At 43.2% G+C, this 14403-nt stretch overlaps 1 protein-coding gene across 1 annotated transcript; it reads right to left on the minus strand.

Annotated features, from left to right (window-relative positions):
• Positions 1 to 5724: 5724 nt before the first annotated feature.
• Positions 5725 to 7155, minus strand: LOC139473135 (uncharacterized). Its single transcript, XM_071255653.1, has 2 exons — positions 7122 to 7155; positions 5725 to 6263 (listed from the first exon to the last, which is right to left on the minus strand). The coding sequence occupies exons 1-2, from the start codon at positions 7153 to 7155 to the stop codon at positions 5725 to 5727; spliced, it is 573 nt and encodes a 190-aa protein (XP_071111754.1).
• Positions 7156 to 14403: the final 7248 nt, after the last annotated feature.

Below are 14403 nucleotides of genomic sequence, written 5' to 3' on the forward strand. Positions count from 1 at the left end.
TTTTACGAACCGGATTTCGATTTCGTTGCGAGATTTTGATTGGACTGCATAGACTCGTTAGTCCAGCCAAAGTGTAACTCCATAATACCAGCCTAGTTCGGCAAAGGTGGAAACTGGACTTTTATAGTCAGTTAACTCTCTTGCCTCGAGAAGATGTTCTCCACCTCACCTAGGTATGAGTGAGTGAGTCAGTGAGTGAAATTGTCGCGGCTCAGAACACTATTGAAGCAACATCGCTGATGTCGACGACAAGGATTTCACCACAAAGCTTCCCTACTGCCCATCTCGAATTGAATCTTACACATAGGTATGTTTGTTAGTTGTTCCGGCTATATGGCAGCGGCTTTAAATATTGTGAAAGGAGATGATCTGGCGTAGTAATAATTTATCTATAATGCAGTAATAATTTATGATTGTAGTTGTGACTGGATTTACGCAGAGAGGTATTTTTGACGAACGGGTTTGACGGTATCACGTGTCGTGTTTGGTCTTGTAGCGAGTGCATCACCAGGCAGCGATCTCAAAGTGCTGCCATCTCGGCACTACTGCACCGCCGTTCCATCACCATCGCATCACGAATTCCTTCTACTTCGTATTTATCACCCCCTGGCTCGAAGCTGTCTGTCGCTTTCCGCAATCTCATTAATATCAGACCATTTATTCCGAAACGACATTCCCTGTATTTAGATCTGACGAACATGATTAGCCTTCCTTTCCTGACCACCTCTTTCAGGATTTAAACAAAGGAGAACCGCCACACAACACAAATATAGCCACGATAGTACAAGTTTTTGTGTGTAGGACACCATGGTGCTCAGAAACGACAGGATTTATAAACTGTCAAGAAAAAATCATCTACATTTGGAACTTACACATCAGTCGTTACACATCAGTTTCGAGAAACAGAAATCAGATACGCTGGTCTAGGTGCTTCGTTCACTCTTTCCGTGCCTGGCGCTCGGCATTTGGTGGATTACACAAGATTCTATCTTATCTGAGTGGGGTATCAATATTAAATTGTTGCATAGTATCTGCGTGCCTAGCTACTATAAAACCGGCACAGGTACAATCACGCAGGTGCGTGCACATCGCTACAAAAGTAAAAGAATCTTCAACGCAACGAGTGAGTGAGTGAGTTTAAATGCCACTTTGAACAGTATGTCAGATGTATTACAGCGTGTCAACTTGATGCGAGTTAAGATCCCGTGGAACGGCCTTTACCACTTTGGAGAAACACATGAGCACGGGAATGTGCTGACAAACTCAGAAACCTAGTCAGAGCTAATCCGCGATCACATGTTCCGGACACGCCTAAGGGACGCAACTCTTCACAACGACTTGGGGCGTTTTTGACGTCACTTCTAGGAACATTGTGACAATCTCAAACGTCCAGTTGTTACCACAGATCCGACATCAAGCCCCTCTATAGAAGGAAAGATTCATGTTAATTTACACCAAATTTTTGTGTGTGACAGTGTCAATAAATTCTTTGTTGTCATTTTTGCGACTTTTTTCATGGATCGTGAGTCCTTGTGTCTGTTGAGAATGTAAGTCATTTAGATATGACTTGATGAGATGTTAATCTGCTGCTTAACACAAAAAGTCATGCATATAGACCTCTCATCAAGTATGGGTTGTAGAATAGGTCTTCAGCAGCCCATGCTTGCCGTAAAGGGTGATTATGCCTGTCGTAAGAGGCGACTAACGGGATCGGATGGTCAGGCTCGCTGACTTGGTTGATGCATGTCATCGATCCAAATTGCGTGGGTTGATGCTCATGATATTAATCACTGGATTGTCTGGCCCAGATTATTTAAAGACCGCCGCCATATAGCTGGAATATTGCTGAGTGTGGCAAACCAACCAACCAATCTGATCACTTGGTCGTGGTCACTTTTATAACGGTGATAAGGTGTAAGAATCTACACAGGAAACGTCGCTATATGCACCAAACCATAAGTTGTCCATAGAGTTGTACGTTTTCTTAGTTACAACATTGTTTTAACAATGAATTACACTCCATAAATCAACACAAAACAACAGTTAATCGTTCAGCGCTATAATGCAACACAAGCTCACCCATTCCATTTTAACCAATCAGGAAACAGTAGTCGGTTAATGGGCGTGGTCTATTTTTGCGGCTTGTGGAAACATAAACGCACAAGAAACTGCTTGGTAAGCCACGGATTATATTGAAATTAATCTCTTCTTTCATCTCTGATTTGTCCACATCTATCTCAAAGGCAAAAACACTTGAGTGACCGGAACATTTATTTAATATCGTGTAATTAATACCATCAGCGCTAATTACTGTAAAGTGTTGGCTTCCATTGTCTATTGCTAATCACTTATCAGCGCCAACCATCTGTTGGCTTCCATTGTCTATTGCTAATCACCTATCAGCGCCAATCATCTGTTGGCTTCCATTGTCTATTGCTAATCACCTATCAGCGCCAACCATCAGTTGGCTTCCATTGTCTATTGCTAATCACTTATCAGCGCCAACCATCTGTTGGCTTCCATTGTCTATTGCTAATCACCTATCAGCGCCAACCATCTGTTGGCTTCCCTTGTCTATTGCTAATCACTTATCAGCGCCAACCATCTGTTGGCTTCCATTGTCTATTGCTAATCGCCTATCAGCGCAAACCATCTGTTGGCTTCCATTGTCTATTGCTAATCACCTATCAGCGCCAACCATCTGTTGGCTTCCATTGTCTATTGCTAATCACTTATCAGCGCAAACCATCTGTTGGCTTCCATTGTCTATTGCTAATCACTTATCAGCGCCTACCATCTGTTGGCTTCCCTTGTTAGTTCCTACCTTTTGTTATTTTCCACCTATTGTTATCTTTTCAATTTTGTTGTCCTTACATGTACATCTATCTATCTATCTATCTATCTATCTATCTATCTATCTATCTATCTATCTATCTATCTATCTATCTATCTATCTATCTATCTATCTATCTATCTATCTATCTATCTATCTATCTATCTGTCATCTATCTATCTATCTATCTTTCTATCTATCATCTATCTATCTATCTATCTATCTATCTATCTATCTATCTATCTATCTATCTATCTATCTATCTATCATCTATCTATCTATCTATCTATCTATCTATCTTTCTATCTATCTATCTGTCATCTATCTATCTATCTATCTATCTATCTATCTATCTATCTATCTATCTATCTATCTATCTATCTATCTTTCTATCTATCTATCTGTCATCTATCTATCTATCTATCTATCTATCTATCTATCTTTCTATCTATCTATCTGTCATCTGTCTGTCTATCTATCTATCTATCTATCCACCCACTGTGTGCCAACTTCGACATTCAGTATCATGTTTTTATTCATTCAGACTTGTGGTCTACAGATAACTATACGGATTGACAAGCAGTTGCCTGGCCCGTCTGTACCCATGTACTCTCGCGAACAGTCAACTCACACGTTCGTATGAATGGGCGTGAAACATTATTGTGTTGTAACCGGTACTAGAACTTATAAGCATCGTACATCTGACAATTTTTGTTTGTTTTGTTCTTTTAATAAAATAATGTCCAAACGAACCAAGAAATTAAACCACAAAAATCTGAACTTGTGTAAGGTGTAGATCAGCTGATTGTAAAACTAACCCTGATAACATGAAAACTAAAGCAAGACTATTTAAGGACTGTTTTACAGAAGTGACAACATGATGTCACAGATACGGGTAGTTGTTGCTGTTGTTGTTGTTGCTGCTATACATTGGTGGACTGCCTCCGTGGTCTAGCGGTAGAGCGTCCGCCCGGAGAGTGGAAAGTCCGGGGTTCGATCCCCGACCGCGTCATCCTAAAAGACGTTAAAAGATGGTACTTGTTGTTACCCTGCCTGGCGCTCGGCATTAAGGGGCTAAAACAAGAACAGGTCGTCTCAGTGTCAGTATACTGTGTGTGAGTGGGGTATTCATGTTAAACTGTGGCATGGTATCTCAGTGGGCTAGCACTATAAATCGGCATCAGTCCGGACTAGTACAAGCAGAATCACAAACACACACGTACATGCACGTCGCTATATAAATGCAATAATCTTGGACGCGACGTTGAACTCCATTTCACCTCACCTCACATATACATTGCTGCAATCGAGTATGCCCGCCCCTCCCTGGCGTGTGTGAGTGTATGTGTGTGAGTGCGTGCTTTCGTGTGTGTGTGTGTGTGTGTGTGTGTGTGTGTGTGTGTGTGTGTGTGTGTGTGTGTGTGTGTGGTACCGCCAAGAATCGGCAATATATACCCGTTGATGCAGTTTTCCAACAACCTACTAAGAGATCCAACAAGAAATCTGTTTCATGCATTAACCTGGTATGACACCACATCCTACTTCATTAATCAAACCAAACGGCCCTCATGGAAAGTATTCAAATAGCACCATTAATTGTTCAAAACTTAGGAATCGGTGAACTCACAGAGGAGACCGTTCGATCTTCAGAAGCCTTTATCTGCAGAATATATAATGTGCACAAACCAGTATTCCAAGTATTCCAAACCCTTACACGTATATTCAGGAAAACATGCATCAAAGGAAATTAATGACAAGTTGGAGTTGTATATCGCACAATAAAACACTGCAGGGAGAATAAACCATACCGTCATATTAGAACAATGTTTTATCGTGAAATAAACCACACTGCATTCTCCATCGTTCTTTGCGATTTATCGCGTAGCTATATTATATTGTTAGATAATGACTAAATTACAGATATTTGTGATATCCTAGTCCCCATGATGTTCACGGCTAAAAATGGTATATGTCAGACGTTGTGCCTAACGGCTATCAAATAACACGATTAAAGCCTTATCATAACTGTGTATAACACCTACCATAGACTCTGTGTGACACCAGCCACATACTCTGTAAGACGAGTCATTTACTCTGTATAACTCCAATCATGTACTCTTCATAACGCCAGCCACATATTGTGTATAATGCCTGTCATGTCCTCTGCATAGCGCCTATTATGTTGTCTGTTAAATGACAACCACATACTCTGTATAATGCCAATCATATACTCCGTATAACGCAAATAATTTACTCTGTATAACGCCAATCATATACTATGTATAACGCAATCCTGTACTCTGTATAACGCCAATCATGTACTCTGCATTGCGTGTACGACATGTCATATATATCATACACGCTTTATGACGCCTATTTTGTATGCTGTATTACGTACATCATTTACCCCTCAAAACGCCTTATCATTCAGCTTTTCAGAGGGCCTGATGAAAATATGAACTTGAAGTACTTCTCAGGAACAGGGGAATTTACAAGAGTACTAAATATAACATCCGGCTAATTCCCAGAAACTCGGTATTCTGCGAGAAAGCGATCCCGTCTGAATCACGAGGCGAGTGTGTGTGTGAGGCTGGTGATGGTGGAGGGGTGAGGTGGGGGGTGAGGAGGGGGTAAGGTGGGGATGAGGTGGGGTGAGACTGGTGGGGCGGAGGGATGAGGTGTGGGTGACGCTTGGGGGGATGGAGGGGTGAGGTGTGGATGAGACTGGTGGTGGTGGAGGTGTGAGGTGGGATGAGACTGGTGAGGGTGGAGGGGTGAGGTGTGGGTGAGGCTGGTGATGCTGGGGTGGTGAAGGGGTGAGGTGGGGTGAGGCTGGTGTTGGTGGAGGGGTGGGGTGGGTTGAGGCTGGTAGGGGTTTTGGGGTTGAGGGGTTAGACTGGTGGGGTGAGACTGGTGGTGGTGGAGGGGTGAGGTGTGGGTGAGGCTGGTGTGGGTGGAGGGGTGAGAAGGGGATAGGGTGGGGTTGAGACTGGTGGTGGTGGAGGGATGAGACTGGTAGGGGTGGTGGGGGTGGGGTGGGGTGGGAGATGAGGTGGGGTGAGACTGGTGGTGGTGGAGAGGTGGGGTGAGATGGGTATGGGGAATAATGTGGAGTGAGACTGGTGGTGGTTGAGGGGTGAGGTGGGGGTGAGACTGCTGAGGCTGGTGGGGGTGAGACTAGTGGGGATTGGAGGGATGAGGTTTGGGTGGAGGTGGGAGGTGGGATGAGACTGGTGGTGGTGGAGGTGTGAGGTGTGGGTGAGACTAGTTGGGGTGGAGGGGCAAGGGGTGGGTGGAGGGATGAGGTGGGGTGAGACTGGTGGTGGTGGAGAGGTGGGGTGGGATGGGTATGGGGGATAAGGTTGAGTGAGACTGGTGGTGGTTGAGGGGTGTGGTGGGGGTGAGACTGGTGAGGCTGGTGGGGGTGAGACTAGTGGGGATTGGAGGGATGAGGTTTGGGTGGAGGTGTGAGGTGGGGTGAGACTGGTGGTGGTGGAGGGGTGAGGTGTGGGTGAGACTAGTTGGGGTGAAGGGGCAAGGGGTGGGTGGAGGGATGAGGTGGGGTGAGACTAGTGGGGGTGGAGGGGTGAGGTGGGGCTTCGCTAGGTCACAACTGCCCAGTTTGCATTATTCGGGAAGTCCCTTGAAACTAAGCACTGAGCAGCTATATTTGTACTTCTATGTTTCTATACTGTATCCTATAACCCGGGAAAGCACGAAGTGATGCAGGTCTTAGACGGTTACCACATTGGCCAAACCCACGAACACAGCTCCCCATCTTCCCATCTTCCCAGGGTTGAAAGGACCGGGTCTTCCTAGACGACATCACACCACGTGGATATCCCGGGTGATAAAAAGTCCCTAGCAACCTATGCTGGTCGTAAGAGGCGACTAGATGGATTAAGTGATTGGACTTGGTAACTTGCTGATTGATTGTCATTGGATCCCAGATGCGCAGATCGATGCCCATGATATCAATCACTAAATTGTCTGGTCGACGTCATATAGCTTAAATATTGCTCAGTGCGGCGTAAAACAACAACAAAGCAGTACCTACAAAAAAACTGGCAGTATATCGTTCTACCGTTTGCTTACTAGGTCACTGCAACCAGGTTTGAGGCGAGCTTGTGGAACCTGCCATGCTCTATTTCCAGTGTCTGCTTGTATTTCTACACACGACGATGTGATTCGACTCGTCTCCTACAGGGGACGTGTTTGTGACCGAATTTATTTGAATGCATGTTCTGTGACCTATAAACTGCGCTAATAGATCACATCATCATCCAACCTGGACAATTGTAGCCGGCAGCAAGTGGTGTCATATTTTCCGGTTGTTAAAAGCATACATCATGGACGTCAGTCTACGTGACAACATTCCGGGGACGATCGTCACAGCAGCAGTGATCTATCTACTGTACAGATTCCTCCAGTGGATTAGGACAATTGTGTCACGCTTCAAGTTTTACAATTCACTTCCAGGGGAGAGTGACTTCTCATTCATCACTGGCAACTTGCACTTGGTGAGTAAAATGATATTGGTGAAAACAAAGCGTTATCTCTACCGGTACAAAGTTCAACTTGTGAGAAATGGTAGAAACCCCAGCGTTGTTAGTTTAACTTGAAGTGTAACATGATGAGTAGGTTTGTGTCAATACAACAACATGAACTCTACATGTCCCGTACAACATTGTTACATTGTCATTATTACATATTAAAACAGGGCGATCGGGTAGCCTAGTGGTTAAAGCGTTCGCTCGTCACGCCGAAGACCCGGGTTCGATTCCCGACATGGGTACAATGTGTGAAGCCCATTTCTGGTGTCCCCAGGGGTCGAACCCCGGACTTTCCACTCTCCGGGCGGACGCTCTACCGCTAGACCACGGAGGCAGTCCACCAATGTACAGCAGCAACAACAACAACAACAGCAACAACAACCCGTATCTGTGACATCATGTTGTCACTTCTGTAAAACAGTCCTTAAATAGTCTTGCTTTAGTTTTCATGTTATCAGGGTTACTTTTACAATCAGCTGATCTACAACTTACACAAGTTCAGATTTTTGTGGTTTAATTTCTTGGTTCGTTTGACCATTATTTTATTAAAAGAACAAAACAAACAAAAATTGTCAGATGTATGATGCTTATAAGTTCTAGTACCGGTTACAACACACCGATAACACAAGAGGTCACGTTTCTTTGTGCCGTCACAGTCGAAATCTTGCCAAGTATCATGCCGGTTGTGTTACATCCGGGTTACCACGTGCACGAATGCTGATTAGTAGACATTCAGCACCACCGACAGATGGCGCGCATTAAGGATGCAGGAATAACCCATAAAGAGGCAAACATAAGCATGACGTCAGAGATGAAATCTTTTGAGGACACGACCTTTTTTTTTTTTTTTTTTGAATGAATCAATCAGTGTTCGACATTCCACAAAACAACGTGCTTGTAGAGAGGATGTGTGCTGCACGGTGGTCTACACCAGGGAGAACCTCTCCGTCCTTGAGGGTTTGTTTGTTCTGGCAGTATTTAATGGTTTTGATGACGGGCGTTTTACTCAGATCTGTTCCGTATTGATGTGCCCGGATAATGATATGTCCAGTTGCGGGGACCCTGTGAAACAATCACGCTCAATGTTTAGCTTCATGGAAATAAGTGGTAATTTATCAACTCCGTTTATTTTCCCAGAAGTGCTCATTTCTGATGGACAATATATTGGTCTTGTGCAAGGAGAGTGGACTTTTAAAGACGGGGTTCTTCATGGAGGAAATGGATTTTCCAAACCGCTTATCACAGCCTCGTTGTTCGGTCGCCTGTATTCTAGAGACAAAGTCCCCCTGACGTAGATCCTTGTGAAGAGTGAGTGAGTGAGTGAATGATTGAGTGAGTGTGGATTTTTACGCTGCTTTAGGCAACATTGCAGCAGCATCAAGGCTAGACATATGGGGATTCATTCATGAGGCTTTGGCGTAACGATCGAATGCTGTAACCACTAGGGCACCCTACCACCCATCTTCCCGAGGCAAGAGAGTTAACTGACTTTAAAAAGTCTAGTTTCCACCCTTGCCGAACTAGGCTGGAATTCCTGGAGTTATGTCCCTTTTGAGCCTCTCCTATGGACCAATCCGATTCTATCACTTGCATTTGTTTCAAACAAAATGGCGGCGTCCAATCAAGACGATCTGATCGATAATCAGTATCTATAATGTGATAAAACGTGTCTTACATTGCGAAGTGCATCAAATCACGCGAGCACCTTGATTAAAAACATGGAAAAGTTTGGAAAATATCTGTTGACAACGAGTTGGCGGTGCACATGTTTTGCAAATCCTGCAGTCGACCGAGATCTGCACGACATTTTACGAACCGGATTTCGATTTCGTTGCGAGATTTTGATTGGACTATGCATAGACTCGTTAGTCCAGCCAAAGTGTAACTCCATAATACCAGCCTAGTTCGGCAAAGGTGGAAACTGGACTTTTATAGTCAGTTAACTCTCTTGCCTCGAGAAGATGTTCTCCACCTCACCTAGGTATGAGTGAGTGAGTGAGTGAGTGGAATTGTCGCGGCTCATAACACTATTGAAGCAACATCGCTGATGTCGACTACAAGGATTTCACCACAAAGCTTCCCTACTGCCCATCTCGAATTGAATCTTACACATAGGTATGTTTGTTAGTTGTTCCGGCTATATGGCAGCGGCTTTAAATATTGTGACAGGAGATGATCTGGCGTAGTAATAATTTATCTATAATGCAGTAATAATTTATGATTGTAGTTGTGACTGGATTTACGCAGAGAGGTATTTTTGACGAACGGGTTTGACGGTATCACGTGTCGTGTTTGGTCTTGTAGCGAGTGCATCACCAGGCAGCGATCTCAAAGTGCTGCCATCTCGGCACTACTGCACCGCCGTTCCATCACCATCCCATCACGAATTCCTTCTACTTCGTATTTATCACCCCCTGGCTCGAAGCTGTCTGTCGCTTTCCGCAATCTCATTAATATCAGACCATTTATTCCGAAACGACATTCCCTGTATTTAGATCTGACGAACATGATTCGCCTTCATTTCCTGACCACCTCTTTCAGGATTTAAACAAAGGAGAACCGCCACACAACACAAATATAGCCACGATAGTACAAGTTTTTGTGTGTAGGACACCATGGTGTTCAGAAACGACAGGATTTATAAACTGTCAAGAAAAAATCATCTACATTTGGAACTTACACATCAGTCGTTACACATCAGTTTCGAGAAACAGAAATCAGATACGCTGGTCTAGGTGCTTCGTTCACTCTTTCCGTGCCTGGCGCTCGGCATTTGGTGGATTACACAAGATTCTATCTTATCTGAGTGGGGTATCAATATTAAATTGTTGCATAGTATCTGCGTGCCTAGCTACTATAAAACCGGCACATGTACAATCACGCAGGTGCGTGCACATCGCTACAAAAGTAAAAGAATCTTCAACGCAACGAGTAAGTGAGTTTAAATGCCACTTTGAACAGTATGTCAGATGCATTACAGCGTGTCAACTTGATGCGAGTTAAGATCCCGTGGAACGGCCTTTACCACTTTGGAGAAACACATGAGCACGGGAATGTGCTGACAAACTCAGAAACCTAGTCAGAGCTAATCCGCGATCACATGTTCCGGACACGCCTAAGGGACGCAACTCTTCACAACGACTTGGGGCGTTTTTGACGTCACTTCTAGGAACATTGTGACAATCTCAAACGTCCAGTTGTTACCACAGATCCGACATCAAGCCCCTCTATAGAAGGAAAGATTCATGTTAATTTACACCAAATTGTTTTGTGTGACAGTGTCAATAAATTCTTTGTTGTCATTTTTGCGACTTTTTTCATTGATCGTGAGTCCTTATGCCTGTTGAGAATGTAAGTCATTTAGCTATGACTTGATGAGATGTTAATCTACTGCTTAACACAACAAGTCATGCATATAGACCTCTCATCAAGTATGGGTTGTAGAATAGGTCTTCAGCAGCCCATGCTTGCCGTAAAGGGTGATTATGCTTGTCGTAAGAGGCGACTAACGGGATCGGATGGTCAGGCTCGCTGACTTGGTTGATGCATGTCATCGATCCAAATTGCGTGGGTTGATGCTCATGATATTAATCACTGGATTGTCTGGCCCAGATTATTTAAAGACCGTCGCCATATAGCTGGAATATTGCTGAGTGTGGCAAACCAACCAACCAATCTGATCACTGACTGACTGATATAAAAGATTTAACGTGCGCTTTCCGACTACAGCGTATTTCGCACACGGGCCTGGCCTGACCATTTAGTGTATTCCGAGAAGGGTGAAAGTGGTGTGTGCAACCCAAGAGGGGGCTTTTAGGGGTTGCTTATATTGATTTTTTGAAATTTTTAAATTTGGAATAAATGCCGAGGTGGGTGGAGGAGGGAACTAAGGGAGCCGGGTGAGGTGCGTGTTTGTATGTTTATTGGATTTTGGATTCGTAGATTAATTAATTTTTAGATGCGCTTAATTAGGTCTGTTTTGATTAGGAATACGCCTAGGGCCTTGAAGTTTTCTAGTTTATTTTGAGGGTTTAGTATTTCATCTAGAGTAGGAACCTTATTTAGATTGAGGGCGGTTTGTAGTGTGGTTCTGTGTGTTTGATAGTGGGTGCAGTGAATGAGTGCGTGTTCTGTGGTTTCGGGTTGTTTGCAGTGGGGGCAGTTGCCTGTGGTGTGTCTTTTAAGTTGTTTTAGGTGGTTATTTAGGTTGGTGTGTCCTGTTTGGAGTTTTGTAATTAATCTGTCAATTTTTTTAGAGGGGTGTAGGATTTTAGGTTTGGCTAGTGGTTTTCTGAGCACTTTTTTTATTTGGCTATTTGAGTTTTGATATTGATTATGCCATTTTTTGGTTATTTTTTGTTTGTTTACACTTTTAATTTCTGATTTTGAGATGGGTAGGTTTAGGCTTATTTCTGGTATTTTGAGAGATAATTTAGCTGCTTTATCGGCGCTTTCATTGCCGTAAATTCCTACGTGGGCGGGGATCCACAAGAAGGTTATTTGTTTGCCTGCTTTTGTTAGGTCGTTGGAGCTTTTAAGTATTTGGTTTATTAATTTAGGTCGTTTTTTGGTATTTTTGTTTTGGAGGGCTTGTAGTCCACTAAGGGAGTCAGTGAGAATTAGGATTTTTTTGTTGTTTTTAGATTGTTGGTTATGCAGGGCTGAGGCCATGCCCATAAGTTCGGCCGTGAATATTGATTGGTTGTTAGGGAGTCGGTAAGATTGTGTGGATATAACTGGTTGTGTGGTATGGACTCCGAAGCCTGTGTGGTTGGAGATCGGGTCTGAAGATCCGTCAGTGTATATGTGACACCAATTTGGCCAATTTTCGTGTATGTATGCAAGTGTGGTGGTTTTAGCTATGTTTGGGTCGGTTTGTTTATTTATTTGGTTAGCTAGCGTTGTGTCTATTTGGGGTATTTTGAGTTTAGGGGTGAAGATATTTGATTTTTTGCAGTTTTGTTTAAGATTTTGAGTTTGGTGTTCATTGAGGTAGTTAGTTATTCTTTGGGATATTGGGGTGAGTAAGGGGTGTTTGCGAGCTAGAGCTTGGTTTCTTGGGCTAATGTTTTGGTTAATTAGGTTTTGGATGAGAGGGTTTGTTTGGGACGCGGCCCAGAAATTAAGGCTTAGATGTTCCCTGCGTAGATTTAGTGGCATTTCTCCTGTAAGGGCCTGAAGTGAGGTGTAAGAGGTGCCATGTTGGGTGCGTGTAATTAGTTTGAGAGCCTGATATTGTATTGAGTCAAGTTTTTTAGAAAGAGAGTTGTTTAGGGTATTGTATATGGCACAGCCGTAGTCTAGTTTTGATCTAATTAGTGTTGTATATAGTGAGAGGAGGGTATCTTTGGAGGCTCCCCAGTTAGAGCCGGTGAGACATCTTAATGTGTTAAGGTCTTTGCTGCATCTAGTTTTTAGGTTTTGGACGTGAGCCTCCCAGGTGAGGTGTTGATCGAAAATAAGTCCTAAGAATTTTGTTTGTTTTTGGAATTTGATTGTTTGGTTGTTTAGCTGGAGGATTGGGTAGGCAGGTTTCATGTTTTTATGTTTGAATACTATTCCTGTTGTTTTATCTGAGTTAAGGGAGAAGCCCCATTTGTCTGCCCATTGTTGTATTTTATTTAGAGATTTTTGGATTAAGTTTTCTGCCATTTTAATGCTTTTAGTGCGGATCCATAGGGCTCCGTCATCCGCGAATTTTGAAGTGTTTAGTTTAGGGGATAAGCCCTCGAATAGATCATTTATCATTATATTGAAGAGGGTTGGGCTGAGGATGCTGCCCTGGGGAGTGCCATTTTCTAGGGGACACTGGTCCGATAGTGTATGGTCTATACCCACGGTAATTTTGCGATTGTTTAGGAAATCTTGGATGAAGTTTATTATTTGACCTTTTAGTCCTATTTTTTTTAGTTTTTGTATTAGCCCTTGGTGCCATACCATATCGAAAGCTTTAGAGAAGTCGAGGAATATGCCTATGGTGTATTGCTTGTTTAACTGTCCTGTTTTTATATCCTGTTCTAGTCGGGCAAGGTTATCGAGAGTTGATCGGCCAGGAGTGAAGCCGCTTTGGTCAGGGTTTATGATGTTGTTTTGGTCTAGGTAGTGCTGTAGCCTATTTTTAGTCATAAGTTCCATTATTTTGCAGAGATTTGAGGTTAAGGAGATGGGCCTATAGGAGTTTGCCTGATCTGCTGGTTTATTTGGTTTAGGTATTGGGATTACTAGAGCTTCCTTCCATGAGGATGGGACCTGTCCGTTTAGGTAGACTAGGTTGTATAGTTTAAGTAAAGTTTGGAGTAGTTTGGTAGGTAAGTGTTTGATTATTTGGTAAGAGGTGAGGTCTAGGCCAGGGGCTGTTCCTTTTTTTCTATTGTTTAGTACGTGATTTAGTTCTTCTATGGTGTAAGGTTGATTTATTTCTAGGTTGTCTTGTCTGTTTTCTTTGGAGAATTTGGTTTCTTTATTTAGTTTATCTTGGAATTTCTTACTGAAGTTACTGTTGCTGCTAACTTTAGAGAAGTGTTTGGCTAGGTTGTTGGCCTTTTGGGTGGGGTTAGTTGAGTTGTTTATATTGGGGCTTTTTTTGTGCCGTTTGATGCCTCGGATGGCGTGAATTTTGCGCCACACCTTCCTAGCGTCGGTGTGGTGATTTAGCTCCTCACAGAATTTTTTCCAGTTTTTGGTTTTAGCAGTTTTAACTAGGTTTTGCACTTGGTGGTTAAGTTCATGAGCTGTTTTGAGATGAGAGGGGTCTCGTTTAGCTCTGTTGAAAGCTGATTTGCGTTTTAGTCTAGTTAGCTCTATTTCCTCATTCCACCAAGGGACAGTGGGTTTTCCTGGGTTGGATGATTTGAAGGGGATTGCGGATTTGGCTGCGTTGATTATGAAGTTAGTTAGGTTTTGACAGAATGTTTCGGGGTCTGTTGTTTCTAAATCGTTTAGATTAGCTTCGTTGCATAATTCTTGGAATTGGTCCCAGTTGGCGTTTTTGTACTGAAATTTAGGTTCCTGTTTAGG

Source organism: Haliotis cracherodii, unplaced genomic scaffold (genome assembly GCF_022045235.1).
Source record: "Haliotis cracherodii isolate W230 unplaced genomic scaffold, xgHalCrac1.p SCAF_27, whole genome shotgun sequence".
Taxonomy (NCBI): domain Eukaryota; kingdom Metazoa; phylum Mollusca; class Gastropoda; order Lepetellida; family Haliotidae; genus Haliotis; species Haliotis cracherodii.